At 40.5% G+C, this 24082-nt stretch overlaps 1 protein-coding gene across 1 annotated transcript in view; it reads right to left on the reverse strand.

Moving 5' to 3' along the window:
- Positions 1 to 4937: 4937 nt before the first annotated feature.
- The window catches only part of DOK6 (docking protein 6), a 404328-nt gene continuing 385183 nt past the window's right edge, over positions 4938 to 24082 (reverse strand). The window contains exon 8 of the mRNA XM_061169746.1: positions 4938 to 5347. Within this exon, the coding sequence (XP_061025729.1) occupies positions 5208 to 5347 (140 nt within the window). The 3' untranslated portion in view covers positions 4938 to 5207. The remainder of the gene's footprint in view (positions 5348 to 24082) is intronic.

Consider the following 24082-nt stretch of genomic DNA (forward strand, 5'->3'; position numbering starts at 1 on the left):
TCCAACAAAGAACTCGAAGACAGTGTAGGAGTAGTAAAACTTATCCTAATCATTCATGACCTACAACCAGTCTAATGAATTGCCTCATCAAGCCTTTCTATTGATACAGTGGTGATGAATCCAGGAAGGGTGAGGAGCATCTAAAAAATTGGAAGAAACCCTTAAATGTACAAGGGCCTATTTATTTAGAGGCCATGTGGTAGTTCTCGGCTCCCACCATGCCTAACTGGGAGATGACATGGAGTCAAGGAAACATTTCTGGATTAGAAGCCCGGAATGAGGCAAAACTATTCCTGACCATTTCTTTGCCTTTGAATAAATTACAATACCCATGGGTTTTGGTTTTCTCCTGAGCAGAACATAAAGCGGAAATTTTCTTCTACGTGATTGCTTTCAGAGCTAGCTAGCATTCCATCTATTTAGAAAATGTGTCCAACATCTCATGATACTTACCCGAGAGTCTGTGAACTATGCCATGCCTCACCTAGTTGTAATAATTGTAGAAATGATACAACAAAGATTCACGTTCTCGAGTAAAAAAGGAAGCATTTGTGGTTGTTTCAGAGAAGAAAAGTGGGTGAATCTTTCGAATACATTGATAGAGAATTCACATGTGCGGCTGTTGACCTCTTATTTAGTCCCCAGCCAGTGTCACAGCTAATACATCTTCGTGTTGAAACTCAGATGAGGTTGACCATACGAAACTGATGCTCGCGTCACTGAAGAGACATTTAACCATGGGTGTTTTGTGATGATACATTCTTTTGTGTGCAATAATTTTCACTAAACTGAAGGAAGCATACTTGATATGTGTTGTCTTTCTGTGGTAACTTCAAAACCTGATACAACCGATGTCTTCTTTCAATTGCATACTTAGTACGAGGTGAAACTAGTAAAGAAGGCCACGTCTGTGGCATAGAACTGAGGTCAGAATATGAAGACAGCAGAGTCCCAGTGTAACACTGGACACTTCATTGGAGTTTTTGTAATTTTATCTAAACTGTTGCCCTCCTGACTAGTCCCCCTCCTCTTGCTCTACCCCCTCCATGGGAAATTGCACTCCATAAATTTCATAGGCTAGAAGTTCATTTGTGTGGTGTATCATCTACTATAATTATTAACACAGGTCTAGTGGCAAAGTTCTATCTATTTTGAGAAGGCCAAGTTTCAGGGATTATAAAGTATAGTTAATGATTGATAAAGCAGTTTGAAATTGTAAGGTATTGACAGACATGATAGATTTGGAGAAAATGTATAATTTTCACTTTGAGCAGTATTTAGTAGAATGTTTGCTATAAAACACAAAGTGTTAAAGGCCTAAGCTCAGCCCCACTAAATGTATACTGCCCATTTATTGTGCTGTATGTGTTGTAAAAATCAAATCTGGACTACAATGTTTTTACAAGAATATAATTTTCTTAGCTTGTTTTCACTGTAGCATTAATGGTCCATTTTAGTAAGTGGCTCAAATAATCAAGGGAGTAGTGTAATCATGCTTTCTTACAGAGTTTTCTGAGATATTGGCCAAAGAATGAGGGGCAGACATCAATTTTTATGATGTTTTTAATATCTACTATAAAGATACCACATGCAATAAATTGGATTTATAGAAACTACTAACAGTGTAAAGTTACTTATCAGTCCACTGCTTCTATACTGGACAGAAAGAGTAGGTGGTTAACCATTTTATAGGTGATAAATTATTTTCAAACATAATTGCCCAATGAAGACAGAGGAAAATTGTACAAGATACCAGGACTAGTACTATAGTTACTACTTGTTGGAAAAGGTGAGGTTTACTTTTAATAAATACGTTTCACTTTATTTCACATGCTCTATCAAACCACATCTTCCTTAATATATAAGTAAATATATATTTCTTATCTCATTAAGTTCAAATTGTGGCAGTGGCCAAAACCTATTGATTCATAAATATTTATTGCATAAACAAATTAGTTCTGAGTGCCTATTATTTGTTTGATGACTAAGAGAAAGAAGTGTTTTCTTTTCCCTCCCACCAGAATAGTAAACCATTGGGTCAAAGTTATTTTGTACTTTTCTACATAATTATAATGTCACGTGTACAACAATTAATATTATCAGAACAAAAAATTGGGGACATAAAAAATAAATCCCTTCAGGTAATCTTTCCATGAAATGTGTACGTCTTCCAGGCTTTCTCTGCTCTCAGAAGATCCTTTATGACTTGGGTTCCTTGACCACTGCTTTCTTTCCAACCCGATATGGAAACTGTGACCATCTTCGTCCACCGGTCTAAATCTGGATGGAAAGCTGACTGAGTCAGTTTCAGAAGGAGCCGAAAGATGTCTTTGGTTCATAGCAGTCACTCCCTCACAATGAAAAAGTCACATGTATATTAAAGAAGAACACAATTACTGAAAGGAGAAAAATGCTTGCAAAGCGTAGAGGCATCTTCAGTCAAAAACCTACAAGCTCGAGTGAGTTGGATACACGCCTAGGACCACTCTACTTACTCCACTGGTGCTGGTTTTATGACCTTCCAGCAGACTGGTTCAGTAAGTTTTCATCTTTGGTTTTTGCAGAATATTTATCTGCTTGTCACTGATTACAGTGTGCATTGCCTTATGCCAAGTATATTAGGTTACTATAAATTCTCCTATCTGTTCATTTAGCAATTTTGACTTAGCTGCAATTTTAGGTATAGTTAGAGGAGTATGCTAGAATAAATCTCCAAAAATTTATCACGAAATCTTTTACAGCATTATTCTCATTGTGATGAGATTGGCTTAAGGACATGGGAAGGAAATTTCTCTCTCACTGACTCTTTTTTATGACATTATTTTCTGAATGCACCGGCCCAAGGTTATGCCTGATCTTTGGGACCCCCTCAGTTACACTCACTGGTAATGATCACAAGCAAACAGTGTTCTGGAAACTACTTCATGCAGGAATCGTGTCTCCCACCAAACAGACACAAGAGCAGACTCGTCTAATTAGCAGAATCCCCCCGGACCCGCTGTCTGTGCTTCTGGCACAGTAATAAAGCCGAGACATATACCAGGACCCCTGAGGATCTGTCCCCCTAAGTTCCATGAAGAAACTTGTGGTCTGTAAGCAACAACTCGACCGAGTGAGCCGCGAGAGGCTTGCTTTGAGCACGGCACCCCTGGGAGCTGTGCTCAGATGGTCTCAGCTGGGAGTTGCTCTGGTGTGTTTCACTAGCGGCATTTCAAAAGCAAATGCCATGTGCTAAAGTAATTCAGAGGTGTTCAACCCTGAAAGCTGGGATTTCAGGGAAGGCTGTATCATCGTCAGGAACCAGTCATCCGCTCTTCTGCTGTGTCAGCAAAATTCACAGTGCAGAGCATTTGAGTAATTTTCTTTTTATCCCTGAAACCTTAGGATAATTATTTTTCATAGCCACATTAACTCTTATGATTAGCATCTTGAGGGCATTTTCAGACTTATCTGAGAGATGTGGAAAATCTAGGCAGTTGCTATAAGTGCAAATTTATCACCGAGGGACTGAATACCGCTTTTACCACTAATAACTCTCCACAATGAATTGTGACTCTGCATTCAAGCTATGGACATGGATGAAAAAAAAGTCTTATCACAGATCAGCAAAAAAGGTACCCTTTCAACAGACTAACTTTGAAAGCTTAAAAAAATTTTGATATTGAAAAAAAAATCAGGTTTTCATCTTACACGACCTGGGCTCGCTGTTCTTTAAATCCACCTTTGGAGTATTTATGAGCTGACCATCTTAGGCATGTGGCATCAGATAATTCGGGCAGAATGATATTTATTTTTACTTGAGTAAACTCCAAAACTAAGGGCAAAAATATCTATGTTGACCCAAATTAGCCAAAAACTTCCCCAGTTCACGTGGAAATCACCACTTCCCTTTAAATCTAGTAGGTTTGTCATTAGTCTCAGGAATGAAAAAAACTTTTTTTTTTGGATCCATTTTTTCTTATAATCCCAGCCAACCCATATCCAGTAAAAGGAAAGTAAAGCCCAGCCAATTCTGGTTACACAGTAAATTACAAGCCTCTGATGGCTCTCTGAGAACAGCATCTGTGACACATAAAATGATACGTACAATCCTGTCCCTATTGTCGGTCTCCTGACTGCAAAATGTCTGATTTCATTTAAAGTGTACTTTTATCTCTTTCTTAAACAGATTGTCATTTAGAGTCCTTCTTTTCCTCGAGGTTAAATGAAAGCCAGTCGAGGATCACACCCAATCTTCCCCACGTAGCTCAGAGGGGGCCAAAGGGAGAAACATCGTCACCAACAAGGGATTACTGAACAGAAAGACAGTGCAGTGACGTGACGTGCAGGACAGCCAGACTGGTTCCTTCGCTTCCAAAGTGGTCCCCCTTTTCACATGGTCACCTATGTGTGTCACAGGAGCAGATGTGACTACATGAATACTTTGCTAATAAGAAGCCTTTTTTTTTTTACAGCACTATTTTGAAAATAGCTATTCAACATAACAATCTTAATTTTAATGCACCAAATAACAGTTTTCAACAATTTAAGTGAGCATATCCTGTCACTCTCAGCACACATTGATATATACTTGTTAGATATAGATGGATACAGCAATATCCATATCTATATTTGTCTACAGACACACACACAACACACACACACAGAATAGAGCTACAAGGCCCTGCTCAAGAGCGTGTTCTAAATTTTGTGGGCGTGTTCCCTTGTCACTGGGCTTATTTATACGGAAAGTTGTGATGCCATTTGTAGAGCTTACTGGATTTGTCCCTGTCGAAACCCTCCAAGCCACAGAGCCTGTGGTGGGTCACCTTTCTGTCTAAGGACAGACCTCTCCTCGGGCGGGAGGACCGAGCCAGGAGGACGGGGCAATGCCCTCACCCAGGTACAGTCCAGCGTGGGCGACTTCTCACCCTGCCCAGGCTTCTACTACTGTCAGACTCAAAGGATTTTATTTAAATGACTGTTCAGACGATTTGGATTCTATTTTTGTAAAACGTAGACTCCCCCGCAAGAAACTCAATAAATAAAGAACTTAGCCACGGAATCAAGGAAGCAGAACTCCAGTTTTTAACCTTCCACTGGGAGCGGGCATAGACCCGACCCATTTCAATGTTCCCTGCAATTGGTCCTCCGCGAGGCAGAGGGCGCGATGGCCCCCAGGCAGGTCCGGGCAGACTGTCTCTCTGGTCTCAGCATCTCTCTGGGTGTCATTGGATGAGGCTGGAGCTGTAGCTGAAGCCGTAGCTGCTGGACCGGGACAAGGACGGCTGCGTCTCTTCGCTCTGCTCCGAGGCGTAGCTGGGAAACGTCTGTGCACGCGACATCTTCGAGGACCCGAACCCGTGACCTGGAGAGAGAAAAAGGAAGGAGAGCTGTACCAAGAAACTGAGTCCGAAAAGCGCGAGGTGAGTAGGTAAAAATGGAGAAACGGCGCCTGGTTCCTTGGTGAGTTAAAAATGTATGCAGGGCTCAATAGTTTCCTTAGTGTGTCTTCTCAAAAATTCTGGATGCCAGAGAGCTAGGGATCTCAGACTTGTACTCTCCTTCAACCTTGGGAACAAAAGCACAAAAAGCTTTTCCAAAAAAAAAAAAAAAAAAAAAGCTGTTTTTGATGGAGAGCCTGTAAGCGCTTTCTTTTCTTTGATACTCACTTTTCAGCGTACAGAAGCAAATGACATACTTCTTAAAACCTTTTGAGCAGGCAGACTACACTTTATCCTAACCTGTCACCATCAATTATCAGGAAAAAGCTTTCACAGCGATTGCGTTCCACGCCCTGGCTTCTCCTGGCGGGTTTGTGAGTAACCGAGCCCACTTCATGATATGGTTAACCCAAACGATAAACCTTCATGGTTACTAAAACGGCCTCACAGTTAAATCTTATAGGAAATTTATTTCTATGATTTTATAGTTCAGATGCACCCCTGCGACGAGAAATTTGTTTAATGCAAAATCCAGAAATGATGCTAACAACGTAGGGAGAAAGGATGAGTTCTAGGGCTTCAGGTGAACGTCCCAGGGGTCTCCCCATCCTTCTTAATCACTCAGTAATTGTTCTTCACACGTGAGAATGATGATTATCTAATGGATGAGCTCAGTGGGGAGAGAAGAAAAAATAGTGTGCTCTGCCCTCTCAGAGCTTCTATTTCACTCAAAGCAAGAGATGTATTGAGTTTGGTTTATATTTTTTCTCGTCTCTATGGCGAGGAATCCAGGGAAGACGATCTGTTAACACAGAAACATCAAACATGTCATCAGTCTCCTCAGGTGGGGCTGGCGTTCGCAAGGTCATGCACTAAAAGCCAGTTTCATCGTCAGGTGTGTTTGGTGACTCGGAATCTATCCGTGTCGAGTCTGAAGCTTGGGATCCAGGGAGGAAATGCAAATGCATTGGGCAATGAAAAGGTAATTAAAGTGGTAGAACCTCTTAATGTTAAAAAGTCGTGAGAGCAAAATCTTGCTTTCGAGATAAAAATCATGTTAGTTTCATTGTTGGCCTGGTTCTCTCATTAAGACTCAGCAGCAGGTCAGGGAGGAGAGGCCTGGGCATTTCCTACTGAGGCCCTCCGGTCTGCTCCTGTGCTTCTGCCACCCAGCCTCCTGCTTCTGAGCTTCCAGACCTTTCTGCTCCCTTCCCTCCCTCTCCGAGGGTCCTGAAACCCCATTTCCTTTCTGTGCTCCTTCAGGCCTGAGGGGGGCAGGGCTGCCTTGCCGTTGCCGTCTCTCACATCTCCTTACTGGTTCAGTAATTGGACCGACAGCTGATTCAAGGGTCCAATTAAATTCCATCATCAAATTCTCATAAAATCTCAGCTAAGTGTGTCTTCTCTTTGCTGTAGGACCCTGAGGATGCAATGAGGAAGATGAAGCTGGGGGTAGGCAGGAGGGTTTGGCCGTTAGAGGCGAGATCAGCTTGGGGACTTAGGAGTCAGAGCTCCGGGCACACGCGCTGCCCCTGCGGCTAACTCGTTGTAACTGATCTTGAGAGACTTACTTGGTCTCTGGGTTTCGCAGTTTCCTTATCTGCACATTCTGGATGACAATAATGGTACAGTATGGTGCTTTTGAGTATTAAATCAATGTGTATCAATTAAATTCATACATGTTAAATGCATCCCCACAGCAAGAGACAGATGCCATGAGGGACTCTATCCAGCATGGCCATCCATAGGGGGCAGTCCGTGAAGGCTTCCCTAAGGAGGTGGCCTTTTGACATGATGCTTATACGACAAGGTTGTGATACACTAATCCGATATGGGGGACATCACTTAAAATTTTAACAGTTTGCCTCCTTATCTCACCATTGACTTGCTGGATGATAGTTCAGTTCCCGTAAGAGGAGAGACTGGCGTTCATGAGCACAAACCAGTTGGAAATCCTAATATTAAGACCATGTTCCTGGCCTTGGTTTTATCCTGTTATTTTAAAAAATGTTAGAAATATCTGAAAGAGAGCAATGCGAGAGCACACCTTTAATTCACATTACTTGTGGTCTAAAGGCTAACGTTTAAGTTGTGAATATAGAAGAGTCTTTGCCTATGCGCACAGAATCTAGAATCTTGGGGGTAAAACTTCAATCATGCAACTAAAATTTGCCAAGCATCTACTAAAATAGTTCAGGACTCCACAGGGAAGACAAAGTAATGGAAGCCATGGTTCCTGAGTTTCGAGTTCACAAGCTGCTTTGGGAATGATCATCAGACAAGGATAGATAACAGTAAACATGAAATGAAGGGTCCGCACAGCCAGTGCTGTATGGGATCAGAGCAGGACGCCAGCGGAGCTTAGAAGAGCTGGTTACGGAACTGCACACTTCAGTTCAACCATCACCAGTGACCTCTGCTCCACAGAGTGTGTAGACACCACCACCACGGACTCTGAAACTGCTGAGTCCAAAATCCAGCTCTACCATCCCTTTCTGAGCCTCATTTTTTTGCATGGAAAGAACATACTTTCCTAAGGTATTTTGAAGGTTAAACAGAACAACATACAGGAAGACACCTGGGATGGTAGGTACCTAATAAATGTTAGTTTTTATCCCTTCTTTCTATGCTGAATGTGTCCACGCTCTTGTCCATTTTCTTGTTCAATGTCTACTTTGTCTACCCTCGCAGTACGCTGTTCTCACTGTGACAGGTTTGGAATATTATTTTCCTTCAAGGTCATCTTGAAGATTTCTTCATCTCCTCTACAAACAATTTCCAGTCGAATTGGAGATGAAATGATGTTTTTTCTTACCTCAACCATTTCTTTACGGACAGTTCACAAATGATGCTATTTCTGCTTATCACAAAAATAACATACCTCAATCAGAGCTGAACATATGAAGGCTTAATTGATTTTGGCAACAATGAGTATGAGAACAAAAGAGAGAAGTAATTAATCATTTTCTCAACATTTATTTGAATTGTGCCCTTAGGCACTGTTGATGAAAACAAAACAAAACAAATCAACTTTGTGGCTTAAATTAAAAACTTGCTGGACTAGACCTGTTCATTCCACTCAACAGAGACCCTATTTAAATCCTTCCTAAACTTTCCCCTCCGGACCATCCCCCGAAAGACAGACTCTGGGCATCTGGGGGATGCTGCAATTTAAAAGTAACAAATTTTTTCATAGCTATCAGTCTATCTTAAAAGTCCTTTTGAATTTTCATTTCTACTCCATTGTATATTCATGTTTGTTTTAATAGAAAATAATATTTTCTACCCATGTATTCAGGTAACATTGACAATCTGGGAGAGAAACATATCATATTTACCTGGTGGTTTGAAGTATACTCTGAAATGACACTTCATACCATCCCCTACCCCCTTCCCTCCATGGCAAGTATATGAGCCCCAGATGGAGAAACATGGGTCCACTCCAAAAGGAAGGACATATATTGGATACAGAGGCATTTAAGACATTTGTTTATTCTAACAAAATTACATGACTTCTCCTGGAAACTGAAGAGTACCATGTGACAAGAAAGGTGCGGTGACTCTAGCCATAGAAGGAAAACTTCCTGCCGCATCATGAAAGATTCAAACCAGGAATAAACTAGATGGAACACAATGCAGTAGAAAATAACTGCCAAATCGGAATGCAGGACCAGAGATTCACATCACACCTAGGAGAGAAAGTGAAGAATGGCAGGCTCTTGTAAATATCTTCTCTTTCCTGAGGGATTAAGTAGTACTTTGCTGCCTGGTACAGAGTTACCACTGCTCATTCCCTTTCTGCTAGCTTCTAGTTTTCTATACTTACTAATACCTGTTTTATTCTTTATATAAAATATAAAGGAAATTGTTTTGGAAGGAAGTCAGAAGATTCCCAAAGCATAAAACTTGTGGTTATTAATTGGTAAGAGGCGATGCCCCAGTAATGCTACGTGCTGACGTGAATTTGTGTGTTTTATTAGTTTGTTAGAATCTGGGGGAGAGGAAAGAGGGTTGTCCCTTTAAATAATAAAACAAACAAAACAAAGCACGAAAAACCCCCAGATAAAACAGTTGCCTCCTGAGGAAGGGAGCAGCCTGGAATAAAGGCATCAGCAACAAGCAGGACTAGGGGGCCACAGGGGAGATGCTGATTTCCGTGGCTAGAAACCCCTTGTTAGGAGAGGGCAGACGGCAGATCAGGCCCGGGTGCCGGAGGAGGGAATGGAAGAATAAGTTGGGGTGCAAAGCACAGGGCTTAAGGGCTCTCACTGCAGTGAATCTGGGGCCAGCAGGTTTTTATGGGATGTTTAAAACTTGTATGTTTACCTTGCAGCCAGGTAAAAGGTGAAACCAGACAGGAGGTAGAAGCAACAAGGGCCATCTCCAGTCTCTTAGTAAAAACCTACCATGTATTAGTCATGCTTAGAAGTGCCCAGGACCTGTGGTCAGTGGCTCTTCTCTAAGCTGTATTTGAATTGTCCTCAGTTTGTTCTAATTACAGTTCAAAGCGGACTGTGTTTTGGTCGATCTTTGTGCTCTCCTAGGGGGGTGCTCCAGAAATGCCTGTGGGGATTCCAGGGTCCCAGGAGCTCCATGACCCTGGAATAGATTTGCTGGGGGGAATTGAGGCTCGGTTCAGCGCATCTGAGCCATCGGGGAATGAAGATCATGGGTTTCAACACAGACAGAAAGTGATTTGGAAACAAAAAGCCATGATGGAATAACTACTGTTCATTGAGCACATATTTCTATGCTAACTACCTTAGAAATATTATTTAAAAAAAATCCTCATATCAATTCTGTAAGACTGGGTAGCTTAAACAACAGATATGTATTTTCTCATAGTCCTGGAGGCCAGTCTGAGGTCAAGGTGCTGGCAGGGTTGGTTCCTGGTGAGAACTCTCTCCTGGGCTGGCAGGGGGTCCTCACTGGTGCTTTTCTCTGTGTGCACTTTCCTGGGGTCTCTTCCTCTTATAAGGACACTAATCCTGTTAGATCTGGGTCCAACCCATATGATATTATTTAACCTTAATTGCCTCCTTAAAGGCCCTATTTCCGATACAGTCATATTTGGAGTTAGGGCTCCAGCCTATGAACTTTGGGGGACACAGTTCAGTCCATAGTCCATTCATTTTATAATAAATAAAATTGATCAGGAGACATTAATCTGAGAAAATGTAGGTGACACCTTTTCTTTTGTTAGGGATTATTATTTTCTTGACCTTTTCTCTGGGAGGTATTTGTACTTGCTAGTGAAATTATGTAATTTGGCTTAAGATTACATAAAATGATTAAACATGACATGTAATTTTTCATCCTTCAAATTGTCAAAAAAAAAATTTTAATGGTGGTTTTATGCCACTGTTTCTGATATAAACTGTCAATTTGCATTGCACTAGTTTACATTCCCACTTGGAGGGAATAAGAGTGCTTTTTATCTTAACATTAGATGATATGGATATTAATTAGATTAAAAATTTTGCCAGGTTGAAGGATGAAAAATTGCATCTTATTGTTTAATTTCCTTTTGCTACATAAAGTATTTAAATTTTGTAGTCAAGTGTTGGTGGTTTCTGGTTTTGTGTCTTGAAATAAGTCTTTCTTCATCACAAGATTATTAAAATATTTTCTTATAAGTTCTTTTTATATTTTCATAAATTTCTTTTGCTATCTTCAGCTTTTTAATTTATTGGGAATCTCTCTTGGTTCATGCCCTAAGTTAAGGATCCTGTATTGTGTGATGGTTAATTGTGCTGGCTCTGAAGGAAGACGACTTGGGTTTGAGTTCCCACTCTATCCCTTTACTGTTCTGTCCTTCGAGTTCCTCAAGTGTAAAATGGCAATTATAATAGTTTCTACCAATAGGATCATGTGTTAAAAGAGTTATTTCATAATAGCACAGTCTAATGGTGTATTACATTAGTGTTTATATAATATTAACACTAAGAGCAGGGGTACTATATCGTATATGCACACGAGCGTGCAAGCACCACACACACACAGCCCACTAGTTCATTTAATCTTCACAGCCTGCTACTGAAGTAGAAACAAAGCGTTTGCAATAGTGCCTGGCATTGATCCTTTGTTATGAGGTTCATAATGATGTGTCATGGTGTGAGTATTTTTCCAAATACTTTATGAGATTTTTTTTTTCAATCAAGGAGCCAAGGTGTCTCATTTCTGGGAAATACTTCTGGATTATTATTATAATTTTTGTGAATTATTTCCCTTCCACCGTTTTTTTCTGCTCTCTTTCTCCCACTTCTGTTCTCTTTCTCTAACCATCTATTATTTATATGTTCCAGTGATGTTCTGATCTTATAATTTTCCAATCTTTTTTATTTTCACTCTCTTTTTTGCTGCTTTATTTTGTGGGAGATTTGAGGTTTGCTTAACCTTCTCTTCCAAGCTTACTAAATTATAAAAAAGATTTTACTGCTCTAATTTAAATTTGCAAAAGCTTTCTTTTCCCTTTTCCTTTCCCTCTCTTGTTCTCCTTTCTTTAATATACATTCATACATATATTGTTATTAATAATGGCACTTTCACCCCTAAAACTATGGACCTTTTTTCTTGTTTCATAAGTGGACATCTAAATATCCTTTACTCATATCTTTAAAAATTAGAAATTTTTGAATGGGAAAATGCGTATTATTTAATTCTATGTAGTACCCAGCCTCCAGTTATAAGGAGACTGGTGCGTTAGCAACTGCATTCTAATACTGAAAAATATCCAACACAATATAGTTTATAATACTTTAATTTGTTTTAAAGATGGTTTAATTTGATTCATACAGAATTACATTTTTAATACCCATTTCATAAATCCTCTGGACTAAAAATAGTCTTCTATCTATTATTCTGGTTGATGTAGCATTCATTTTTTCCTGTTGCTTGCATTTCATTTCTCATGTATTTTAATTACCTACTGGGATATTAATTTTCTACAACTGTGATATTAATTTTCTATAAATGTGATCTCGTCACAAAACTTAGCTGAACTCTTCACTGTTAGCAGAATGCATTTGAATAGTTGTGGAAGGTATAAGCAATCTGTGGCAGCTACTAAAATGGTAAATATTAACATGGGATAATCTAAGTTGAAACTGAGTAGAGAATACATGAAATAAAAATTCATCAATATTGCTCAACAAGAGGAATGGGAAAATATTATAAAAATTCAGTTTTTTGAGGAATGGGAAAATATCATAAAATAAAAATTCAGTTTTTTATTTAGTTTTTGAGCTATAAATTTTTCATTGCTATTTTCAAGGGTTTAGGTATAAAATTTTGAATATAATGTTAATAAAAATAAGTTATATATTGATACATCTTTGTTTCCAGTTATGAATATATTATTAATAGAAAGTTTTAGCAATCAAGGAACTATTCAGGATCATGAAGTAGGGTATGCCCAGTTCAGGTTGAGATCTCCAGAACTATAATCTGAGGTATTTTAACAAGTTTACTGAAAAGTCACATTAATCACCTGCGAATCAATAACAAGAATACTTTCCAGCTGATCGTCCTCAAGATGATATCTTAGGGAGAAAATGGAAATTTTTATTTGATATAATTCTTTTCTAAAGATTTTAAACAAATGCATAGAAACACTTTTCCAAGAGCATGGGACTTCCCTACATAATGTATAGCTAGAGATTTGAGTTACGACAGAAATGTTATAGAAAAAATATTGAATGTCACATAAGTTTACATAGGAGGAAGTTTTCAAAAAAGACTAAATATGAGGAAGATTAACAAAATTATTGAAAATTTACTGTCAGGTTCTCATAGAATGTAGCACAGTTTTATTCTGCAGTAGATAAAAGGTTAAGCTTGCATTTAGTCTGAGGACCTCTGAAATGAGTTTGAGGATAAGTGTCCAAAAATCTGCTTAGCACTCGACACATCTGATTTCATCTCATTCTCTGTAGAACTTTACCTAGAATTTTTCCTTCTAGTAGTGACTAGGTTGATTTTTCAGAGATCTGGGAAACATTCTGATAATCACAAACAAAATTTTGTCTTCTTAGATTTGTAAATATTTTGTCAGTATAAGACCACAGTGTCCAAATGGTCATGGCTTTCAGACTCTGTATCTCACCATTAGGAATTAGGCCCTCATGATGCTAATAATGAAAGATAAAATTCCAGATGGTGAGTTGCAGCAGATGAGATATGGACGTGGGGAGGGGACACACCCTGGAGAGTCTGTTATATCTTATGAAGCCAATTGGATATTTTTTAAATGGATGATAGAAAACTTTTGAATGATTTAAAGATGAGTGATTGGATCAGAATTGCGGTTCAAAAGCTCGCTCATTCAATGAGACGACAGAGGAGCTGTAATCAATCTTTTCCCACCATCACACATCTGATAGATTAAATTTAGCCCCAGATAGAACAATTTCTCACAGAAGGTAGTGCAAAGATAAAAAGAAGCCTCTGGTTTTATGTGCATTTCCTAGGGTTTACTTATAATTCTTCCTGATTTTCTCCAACTCATCAGCATTCTTCCAGGTCCAGTGGGAGCGTTGGAAACTGCTGGTACCGACCTAGAGAAGAATGAGGCCAGAATGGTTGGGTGTGGTGAGGAGTTGAGGACATTCATTGTCATTGAGAAAGACCTACAAATATTTCTTACTATAGTTAAATTCAGTATTCTGCGTTCTCATTTTACAGTCAATAAACTGCAGTAATTTCAGAACCTGGAAATCTGAAGCCTAGATAGTTTCTGGTTAGTAGCACTTCCTGGAAGGTCGATATTGCAGTGTCTGTATTGATATTGAAAATATCCAGATAAATAGAGAATAGGAGATCTGAGATTCATGAAGATGGAGTCAAGGAGTACAGGACAAAGGACGTGTTCTGTGGACATTTCTTGTTTTATGAGAAACTGCTGCAAAAAATCCAAATTACTTTTCTAGGCAGGTTGAGAAATCCTTATTAGGCATTTTATCACCATTGTACCCAGAGACAGCAGTGAAAATCATTTTAACCCCTGGTTAGCTTTTAATTTTTAATTAGTTATCTTTATTTTATTTTTACTCTGTGAGAGGTTGAAATATATTTTCATCAGTTATTGTTTAATATTAAGTACTAATGTCAAAAAGGCTAGAAAATGTTTGTAGAATTATTACCATTTTACAATGTCACGTTACCTGTAATGATTTCACTGAAAACAGGCCAGGACAGGGAAGGGTTGAGAGCACAGGCTATAAGGCCGGTCCTAGCCTCACCAGGTGACCTCGGGTCAGATACAATCATACATCAAGTATCCGAGTGCTTGACTCATGATATTAGTGGTCATTAATACTGAGCACTAACAGTGTACCAGGAAGTGTCAGATGTTTCACTTATGTTGATTTACTTAATCCACCCGGCAGCGCTATAGGGTCAGTCCTCTTACTCTCTCTCCTGGCTGCACAGACACCAGTGCTGGAATCCAGGCTGCTGGCTTGAAACTCTTCACTCACCCCAGAAGGTTAAGGCTACCCCACAGTTAGCACAACAGAGAAAAGGGCATGATTTGGCAAACAAAAACATATTTTAGAGGCAAGGGAGCAAGCAGGCCTCATAACTTTTTTTTCTTTTAATTCCCTCAGTTATATTGATTTTCAGAAGAGCACAGGATAATCTGAATTACTTCATTTCATGTTACTTGACTGTGAGAATATGCATACTCACTGTTTTTTCCAAGATTCTTTATTTCTTTATATGTTTTACATTGATTTTATAATTGTGAAAGTCAGAAATGTTAGTTTCTATCATTTATTTTTTTAAATATTTAACAATCACTTAATAGAATAAAATGCTAAATCTTAGAAAGTTATGATCAGTAATCCATCTGGATTGTTCTTGGATTATGTCCATGACAGTGAGTTGGCCAGTGTTACTGAATTCACTCAATTTCACTACTGCTGTGGAGCGTAATATTTTTATGGAAACCATTTATGTTTACATAATTAATAACATTGACTTAAATTGGTAAATCATATAAAAATTAAAATTTCCTAATTAAAAAAGTCAAAGACAGAAAAGCTTTATGTTTCCTTGAGTCTTTATGCCTCTACATAAGTCTCTAATTCTATCAAATTTTAAAAATTTCTAGTACTGGGAAATTTGGCCAGCTCTTTAAGGAAACATATTAGTTTATATTCTTTCCTACACTATATATAAAAATAAATTACAAAGACCTTGAAAAGCAAGTGAAAAAATAAGCATTAAAAATCACTAGAAAGAAATCTAGGAAAGTAGTTCGAATTGGGAGATTTTTCTAAGTATGAAAGCAGCTGAAGTTAAAATAAAGGGTCATTTGTCATTTTTTGACACCAAGTCGAAAAGAATCAAATTCTGAGTTTTAACTCCTCTAAAGCTGGACAACATTCAGTCCTGTGGAGCCTCAATTTTAATGTGACTCTGTCAGGAAAGTGTTTATTAGCTACCATTTACATGTTAGAGAACATTTCAGCCTGGATTGATTCACTGAGGGGTCATGACAGTGGTGGTGAGTGGGCTTGAAGTGGTCAGAAAACTATTTTTGTTAAAAATTTTAAAGGAAATTATATTTTTACTTAAGACAAGTCTTTCCAATGTGAGTACATTTTCTGTGTGCTTTGGTTGGATATATCATATATACATACATATGACTACACACATACATATATACAGACACATACATATGTATATACACTCATACGTATACATATATTTCAGGCTGGTAGTACTATCATCTAATGATTGCAACTTTTGATCTTCAGTCATATGTATTTTACTTAAAACATTTTTTTTGGTAGACAAGTCATTCCAAACAAATCCAATGAAATGATAATGAAAGAATCTCTCAGTGAAGATGAGTGCAACAACGAAGACAAAGAGCAGGCATCTCTCAGGAGCTCGGAATTCTAGAGAAAGGACGGGGGGGGGGGGGGGGGCGGGTCGCTGAGAAAGGAGAGCATTTTTGCTTGACCTGAGAATTTGGTACCAGTATTATATGAATTCGGCCATAGCAAATAGGCCCTCCTGTTCCTTTCAATCAGGAGATTAGAAATGTAATTCTCAGAAAGAAAATTGGAGAAGTTTAGCTGCATAAGAAATGTATTCCTCTCAGTTGTGAAAGAAGTGCCTGGTAGACCAGAGATGGGACCTTGAGAACTGCTGATTCTGCCAGACTCGCAGACTTTACTAGCCTTAAGCCTTGAGCAGAGTTATAATGCAGATAATTTAAATGGTTTCAGCAGGTTTAGAAACAAGACTGAGACGGCAAAATACTACACCTTCTAGAAAGCGAAATTGTATGGGGAACACAGGAAAGTTAAAGAATATAATTCAGGGTGTGATAGACTTGAGTTATAGAGTCCTGACTGTAGCTGAAGCCTGAGGTTCCTCTTTATCTGTGAAATGAGAACAGTCCTAGGAACTCCCCCTGAGCAGTGGAGATGAAGTGGGACAGTGTAACTAAACCAGTGCAGGGAGTAGATCCCAGTATGTTGTAGTAATGCCTTCGTTTTGCTTCCCTTTTATTTGAAATGGGTTTCTGGATATTGTTGAATTTACTAAATAACTAGGCTCTGATAAATTGAAGAGATAATTTATTTCTAAAAATGGAGGAGGGAAAGGTGAGTTGTTTTGGGGTTCCCGTTTGGGAAAGCCCAGCAGCTGGAGATGTGATCGCTGCAATGTTCTCTATCACCTACAGACAAAGAATGAGAGGCTTTTAAAATGGGGAAAAGCTTTGTGCCTCTTCAACTTGGCATTCATCAATTAAACAGGAGAGCATGGCCAGAAAACAAAAACTTGTCCATTACTGACAGGTGGTATTTCAACACTGAACCCACCATTCTTCCCGGCCCGATTTCCTGTCCTCCGGTACTTACTATTTCAGTGAATGGCACCCATCAACCCAGCCCAGGTCAGAGAACTGGGAGCCATCCTGGTCTCCATGCTTTGCTGTCATCTCCCCTCCTGCCATCAGCCACTAAGTCCTGCAGGTTCTACCTCTTCAAAACCTCTTTTTTTTTTTTTTTAAAGTTAAATTTTATTGGAAATACATTTTTTTTAAATTTATTTATTTTTGGCTGCATTGGGTCTTCGTTGCTGTGCGTGGGCTTTCTTTTTAGTTGCAGTGAGCAGGGGCTACTCTTCATTGCCGTGTGTGGGCCTCTTATTGCGGTGGCCTCTCTCATCTTGGAGCACCGGCTCTAGAGCGCAGGCTCAGTAGTTGTGGCTCACGGGCCCAGTTGCTCCACGGCATGTGGGATCTTCCTCAACCAGGGCTCAAACCCGTGCCCTCTGCATTAGCAGGCGGATTCCTAACCACTGCGCCGCCAGGGAAGCCCCCAAAACCTCTTGAATCCACTTATTTTCTTTATGCTCCCTACCTCTGCCCTAAATTTCTCATCAGGCTTATGGCCATAGCCAGCCAACTGGTCTTCCTGACCAGTGGTGTCCGCCCCGCTCCACACCTGTTCAGGGTAAATGCAAACTCTCCCGCATGGTACTTAAGTACTTAAGGTTCTCAATGGTGGTGACAAGGGTATGATTTGGGGATTCTTTACTCGACCCTCATGTACAAAATCCATCAGTTCCACTCCTCTCCAGTAAAAATCCATGTAAAAACATTGCTTTGCTTACAAGTTTCAAGACAAATCCTCCAGGGCTTCCTTTTAACCACATTGTTACCCTTAAACTCTCTCCTATATATATGTGTATAAATACATTGGAACTGCCCCTAAGGACTCTGATTTGAACTGTGCTCACTTCTCCAGCTTCAGCTTTTTCCAGCCTCCACCTCCACGTCTGCTTTCACGGCCTCTTTCTAAAGGACACACAGTTCCCAGCTAAAGAGGCTCCCTGACCTGTGGCATGGGCTTCTTTCTCTGCTTGGAATGTCCACCCTCACACTCCTTTGTGCTCAGCTCTTTCAGGCTAATTCCTGTTTTTCTTGAAGAATTCATCTTGGAAGCCTGACACAGTCCTCTGCACCATCTCACCCAGCCTAAGTCTGCTGCGCTTTTTTTTCATTTTTATTTTATTTATTTTTGGCTGCACTGGGTCTTTGTTGCTGTGCGCGGGCTTTCTCTAGTTGCGGCGAGCGGGGGCTACTCTTCGTTGCGGTGCGCGGGCTTCTCATTGCGGTGGCTTCTCTTGTTGCGGAGCACAGGCTCTACGTGCATGGGCTTCAGTAGTTGTAGCACCTGGGCTCAGTAGTTGTGGCTCATGGGCTCTAGAGCGCAGGCTTAGTAGTTGTGGCGCACGGGCTTAGTTGCTCCGTGGCATGTGGGATCTTCCTGGACCAGGGCTTGAACCCGTGTCGCCTGCCTTGGCAGGCGGATTCTTAACCACTGCACCACCAGGGAAGCCCTCTGCTGCATTTTCTTAGCACCTCCTGTATACCTCTTGCTCATCTCTTAACGCTTCACCTTGGTGTCTCTTCTGTGAGCTTTCACCTTGAACTTGAGGAAAGGAAGCTTATTTACCTTTGTCTTTGGAGCCTTGTAAAATGCCAGGCTCACAGCAGGCACTCAATAAATATTAATGAATAAAACTATGAAAAATGCATGCAGCAGCTCACTCTGTGCAGATAGAAGATAGAGAGAAGGACCGATATCTCATCGATTGCCTCGCACGTCTTTGATGGTCAATAATTATTTTGTTGAATCAAAATAACTTAATGATGTCGCCTGGTCCTGGCTAATGGGGAAGTGACAATCCTTTTTAAAATGAGAATTTTAATAATAATGTAAGGCTAAATGTGATTGTCAAATGTATCCTATAGGTATAAATAGGAGAATAAGGAAATGATTATTTTTAGCTTCATTATAATATACTGACCCCAACAAATGTACCAATTTAAAAGGTTTTAAAAGATCTGAACAGATGCGAGTTTAGTGAAAAAATGAGGAAAGTGAAAGTTTGTTGGTAGACGATCCTCCATGAGCCTCTTGCATCTCTGCATGTTTTGTGAGCAAAGGCATGGATGGCCTTCTTCTGAAAAACGGAGCGAGTGTCTCCCTCTGGAGAAGAGGGAAGATTTGCTTATGTCCCATGCAGTAAGGATAATGTCTCCCTCAGGGACAAAGTTCAGGCTGGATAATCGCCCACCATAAAATACTGGGGCTTGTGGTTCCTCTCCTGTAACACAGCCTACTTCATGTGTGGGTGTCACCTGACCCTCTCTTCATCTCCCTGTAAGAAATGGGACTCAGGAAACCAGCATAAATGCTGATACTCTGGCCAGTGCTCTTGCTGTGAGTAATAAAAGGTCCTTAGTCTCTGATCCAGGGGTCTCTTGTCTTCTGCCAGCATCCACGAAACTGCGGCAGGCTGACTGGCTAGCTGGCATGTGGGGTGAAATCTTAGACTGTCCACAGTTCTTGGCAATGTTAATAAATAGTGATATTTAATGATTCTCACGATAATGGCAGTGACTTCCAGTTTTTGTTGGAGTTTTACAATGACTTATTTTTTAGTAAGACTCTGCTAAGTTTCAGTGAAATTCTTCATTATCTGAAGTATGCATATCTTAATGAAATAATTTCATGATAGTGACCAATAGGACAGTTTCATAGAGAGAGCTGAATAACTCCATGATATGTGAGAAAGAAAGAATGAATACGGACATTCTGTAATTCTTACTAGAGAACAGAAAATTAGGGAAGCAGTTCTCTTACCACTCAAATTCATAGGATGGATATACTGATTAATCAAAATTAATTTCCAGTAAAGACAGTCCAGTCACCTGAGAATTATCCAAATTATTTCTTATAAGGCATATAGATTTTTGTTGCTGCTATTGTTTCGATGGGGAGAGTCTCTTCTTCAGATGATTTTTTTTAAACAATAGCATGCTGTCAACATAAAAATAAAATGGAGAAAAAAATCAGAGCATTCATTTGATTGTCACAGGGAAGAAAGAAACACTTATTTTAGGACAAACACAATGCAGAGAAGACGAATGATTCCTGCGGTTTTAGAATGAAGCTTTCATTCTGTTATAGCCTTTGTTAAAAACAGTGAAGCATGTTTTAATTCTGAATATGGAAGACTGTGCTTGAAGATTTGCTGCCCTTTAAAATTGCTCTAGAGATGATTGCTATACGCTATACCGCAATAGGGTACTTTAAAGATAGAAAAAGAGATTACAGGGTAAATAGCTTACAAGCTGTGATGATTAACATTCAGGGGATGATTAACTGGTGAATATATCTCTTATCAGAGTTCTTTTGTTAAGATAGTTTCTTTTTGTCTCCTGTGACAGACAGTTAAACTGAACTGAGAAGATGCAGTCTTAGTGTATTTTAGAATATCCTGTTACTGCTGTTAGAACATGGGACGGAAAGCAGAGAAACGTGGCCTACACAGGAAGTATGGTGCGGGGGGTTTTGAGAAGCCAGCTGACAATCGGACACGCTCTGTCTTATTGATAACTTTCAATTACTGACTTGCCTCACTATCCTCAAGCATCTTAACCACTACGTGTAATTTTCACAGGATGGTTGACACGTAGTCTATTGGAAAGAAAAATGTGATTGTATAGAAAATGAATGGCCGATGATTGTTATTCTGATATTTACAAACTTCTGAATGGTTTGCCTTTTTACTTTAATAACAATAGGTTCTGGCAGTGTTTACATATTGCAGCTGTATTTTTAAATAAGTGGAAAGAGACAGGATATAAAAACAGTAAATCGAAGGTTTAACATCCCTCCTAATCTTCATTGTCTGTGCTAACCTGTGCCCAGTGGAGCTAATCCATCCACAGAGGCAGCTAGCTCCCTTATTGCTTGGTGTGTGTTGAAGTGTGTACTGTTGGGAAAAACTCATCAATGACTTGCATCATTACACATGTATTCTGCCTTTTGCTTTCTACTGACAATCACAACTTTAGATAGATTCTTTAAGTCTGCATATATATATCTATATATCTATATATAAATAATATATGTATATATGCTATATTTAAAAAATATGTGTTTTCCTTCGTGGCAGAAACTACAAAGCACAATAATTTTTGTCCATTCAGGTACTTGAGACTTGGGAGCTTAGTGTGGGGATGCATGTGGGACACAGCTGGTAGTAAAGATCACTGTCTGAAATCCCGTTCCGTCTCTGGATATACGGGATGCACTGGAATGAAAACTGGTCTTGGACAAGCTGCAGAGCTCCTGGGGAAGGGACGGCTCACACGGTCTCACAGCCGGGATCCCAGGATGGCGAGGAGCTGCCCGCTGGTCTGAGGAGCAGCAGGTACACTGTAGACAGTGTGGAAATCTGCATCAGTGGGATGTTTTTGTCTAGACTTTTTTCTTCACTTCATGCATACTCTTCACTCATTGAGAAAAATACACGCTGAAGTAGATGGCTATTCTCCCAAGACTAAGATAACGATACAGATTAGATTGAGTGACACTGGCTAAAATTAAGAAACACACGGAAGTCAACAAGAGTAGCAGAGATGCAAGAGTTCGTTCCTGGTGAGATGGTACTGCCTGATGCCCCTGTATACTTGTAAGAATATTTTTTTTGCTTTTAGAATAACAGGCAGACATTCTCTGATACCAACAGTGGTAAAACCAAGACTCTCTTATATGTGTGTAAAACTTTTCTTTCTAGTATTTTTTACATGCATTGTTTCATGAAGCCCTCGCAGTAGAGAACTACACTCAGATTTCACTGGGGGTTACGCCGTGGTGCCTGACAGCCCTCTCTAGGGTGGAGGGGACGCCTGCAGGCTGGCGGGTCTTTCCTGTGTGAACCTGGCTGGGCCACAGACCCGGTTTTAATCAAACACTAACTGAGGTGCTGCTCTGAGGTGTTTCGTAGGTGTGCTTAGAGTCCAGAAGTAGGGAGATGATCCCAGAGAACCTGGGTGGAGCTGAGTCCCTCAGGTGAAAGAACAGCACTGAGGATTTCCTGGCGCAGGAGCAGTGCTGCCTGTGGACGGCAGCTTCACGTCCTGTCCTGGAGTCCCCGCCTGTGATCTTGAACTTGTCCAGTGAGCCCCCCACAGGTACATAAGCCGATGCCTTGCATTGTCTCCATGTGTCTCTCCAACTGCCTCTGCTTCTCTGCCTGCGCCCTGATGGATGGATGCATGCACCGGGGTGTCCGCTGTAACTAAGTTCCGGTCTCGGAGCACATCCCTCCTGCTTGAGATGCCCTGGAGTACAGGCACCTCTGTTGGAAGTGGCTCCACAAACTACAGCGGGTCTGGGAAAGCCGTAGCTGCAAAAATGGCCAGTTCACAGGCTGGAAATGCTCCATGTTGTGATGGCATTTCAGGGTTCAGGAGGCTCCAGGGTCCTCATAGTTCAGCGGTTCTCAGCTTGAAGGGGGGTCTTCAGTAGGTATTTGTGGGGGAGGGCTGTAGATGGTGTTTGGCTTTGGATCCCAAGGACTCTTTCTGAGTTCTCAGTTCTCTAAAAAAGCTCCAAACCTCAGAATTCTGATTTTGGCAGCCTTTCTTGGCTTAAATATGCTCTTGCTTCGGTCTGGATTTAGAACTCATAATTGAGGTGAGGGTACCCGCTGAGTTTCCCTGAGATGCTGACATTGGTGTGGACCAGAGGCAGGATTCTCATGGTGCATCTAGCCTGTGATGGTTGGGATCCTGGCCTGAACTCAGCGGTTGCAGGACTGCTGTGGACTGAACTGTGTCCCACCCTCCCCCCGCCCCCCCCCCCCCCCCGCCCCCATTCACTTGTTGAAGCTCTAATCCTCAATGTGACTGATTTGGAGATAAGGCTTTTAGGATGTAATTAAGTTAAATGAGGTCATAAGGGTGAGGTCCTAATCAGTGAGCATTGGTGACTTTATAAGAAGAAGAGAGAGATCTCTCTCTTTCCACACTCACTGAGGAAAGGTATGTGAGCTCACAGCAGGAGGGCAGCCATTTGCAAGCCAGGAAGAAAGCTCTCCCCAGTATCTGACCATGCTGATGCCCGCTCTCCCCAGTATCTGACCATGCTGATGCCCTGACCTTGGACTTCCAGCCTCCAGAAGTGTGAGAAAATAAATTTCTCTTGTTTAAGCCACTCAGTCTATGGTATTTGGTTATGACAGCATCAGTAAATTCTGGAGTGATTGATTTTAGGGCCAAAGATCCTTAAGGACCATTTTTATTATTGTTTTATTTCTTTTTTTGAAAAAAACTTATTTATTTATTTTTGGCTGTGTTGGGTTTTCGTTGCTGCACGCCGGCTTTCTGTGAGCGGGGGCTACTCTTCGTTGTGGTGCGCGCGCGGGCTTCTCATTGAGGTGGCTTCTCTTGTTGTGGAGCATGGGCTCTAGGTGCACAGGCTTCAGTAGTTGTGGCACGCAGGCTTCAGTTGTTGTGGCACGTGGGCTTCAGAGCGCAGGCTCAGTAGTTGTGGCGCACGGGCTTAGTTGCTCCGCAGCATGTGGGATCCTTCTGGAGCAGGGATCAAACCCGTGTCCCCTGCATTGGCAGGCAGATTCCTATCCACTGCGCCACCAGGGAAGCCCCTCTTATTTCTTACTTAAAAAGAAAAATGAAGCTTTTTCACTTAATAAAGATGGAACACGTCTGAAATGATCAGCAGTAGTGATCACCGATGATCAGTTCCAGACAAACATTCACTGAATGGAATTGTATAAGGCATTTCATGAAACAATAAGAAAGAAATAGATGAGTTGGG

Source organism: Eubalaena glacialis, chromosome 15 (assembly GCF_028564815.1).
Source record: "Eubalaena glacialis isolate mEubGla1 chromosome 15, mEubGla1.1.hap2.+ XY, whole genome shotgun sequence".
NCBI classification, from domain to species: Eukaryota; Metazoa; Chordata; class Mammalia; order Artiodactyla; family Balaenidae; genus Eubalaena; species Eubalaena glacialis.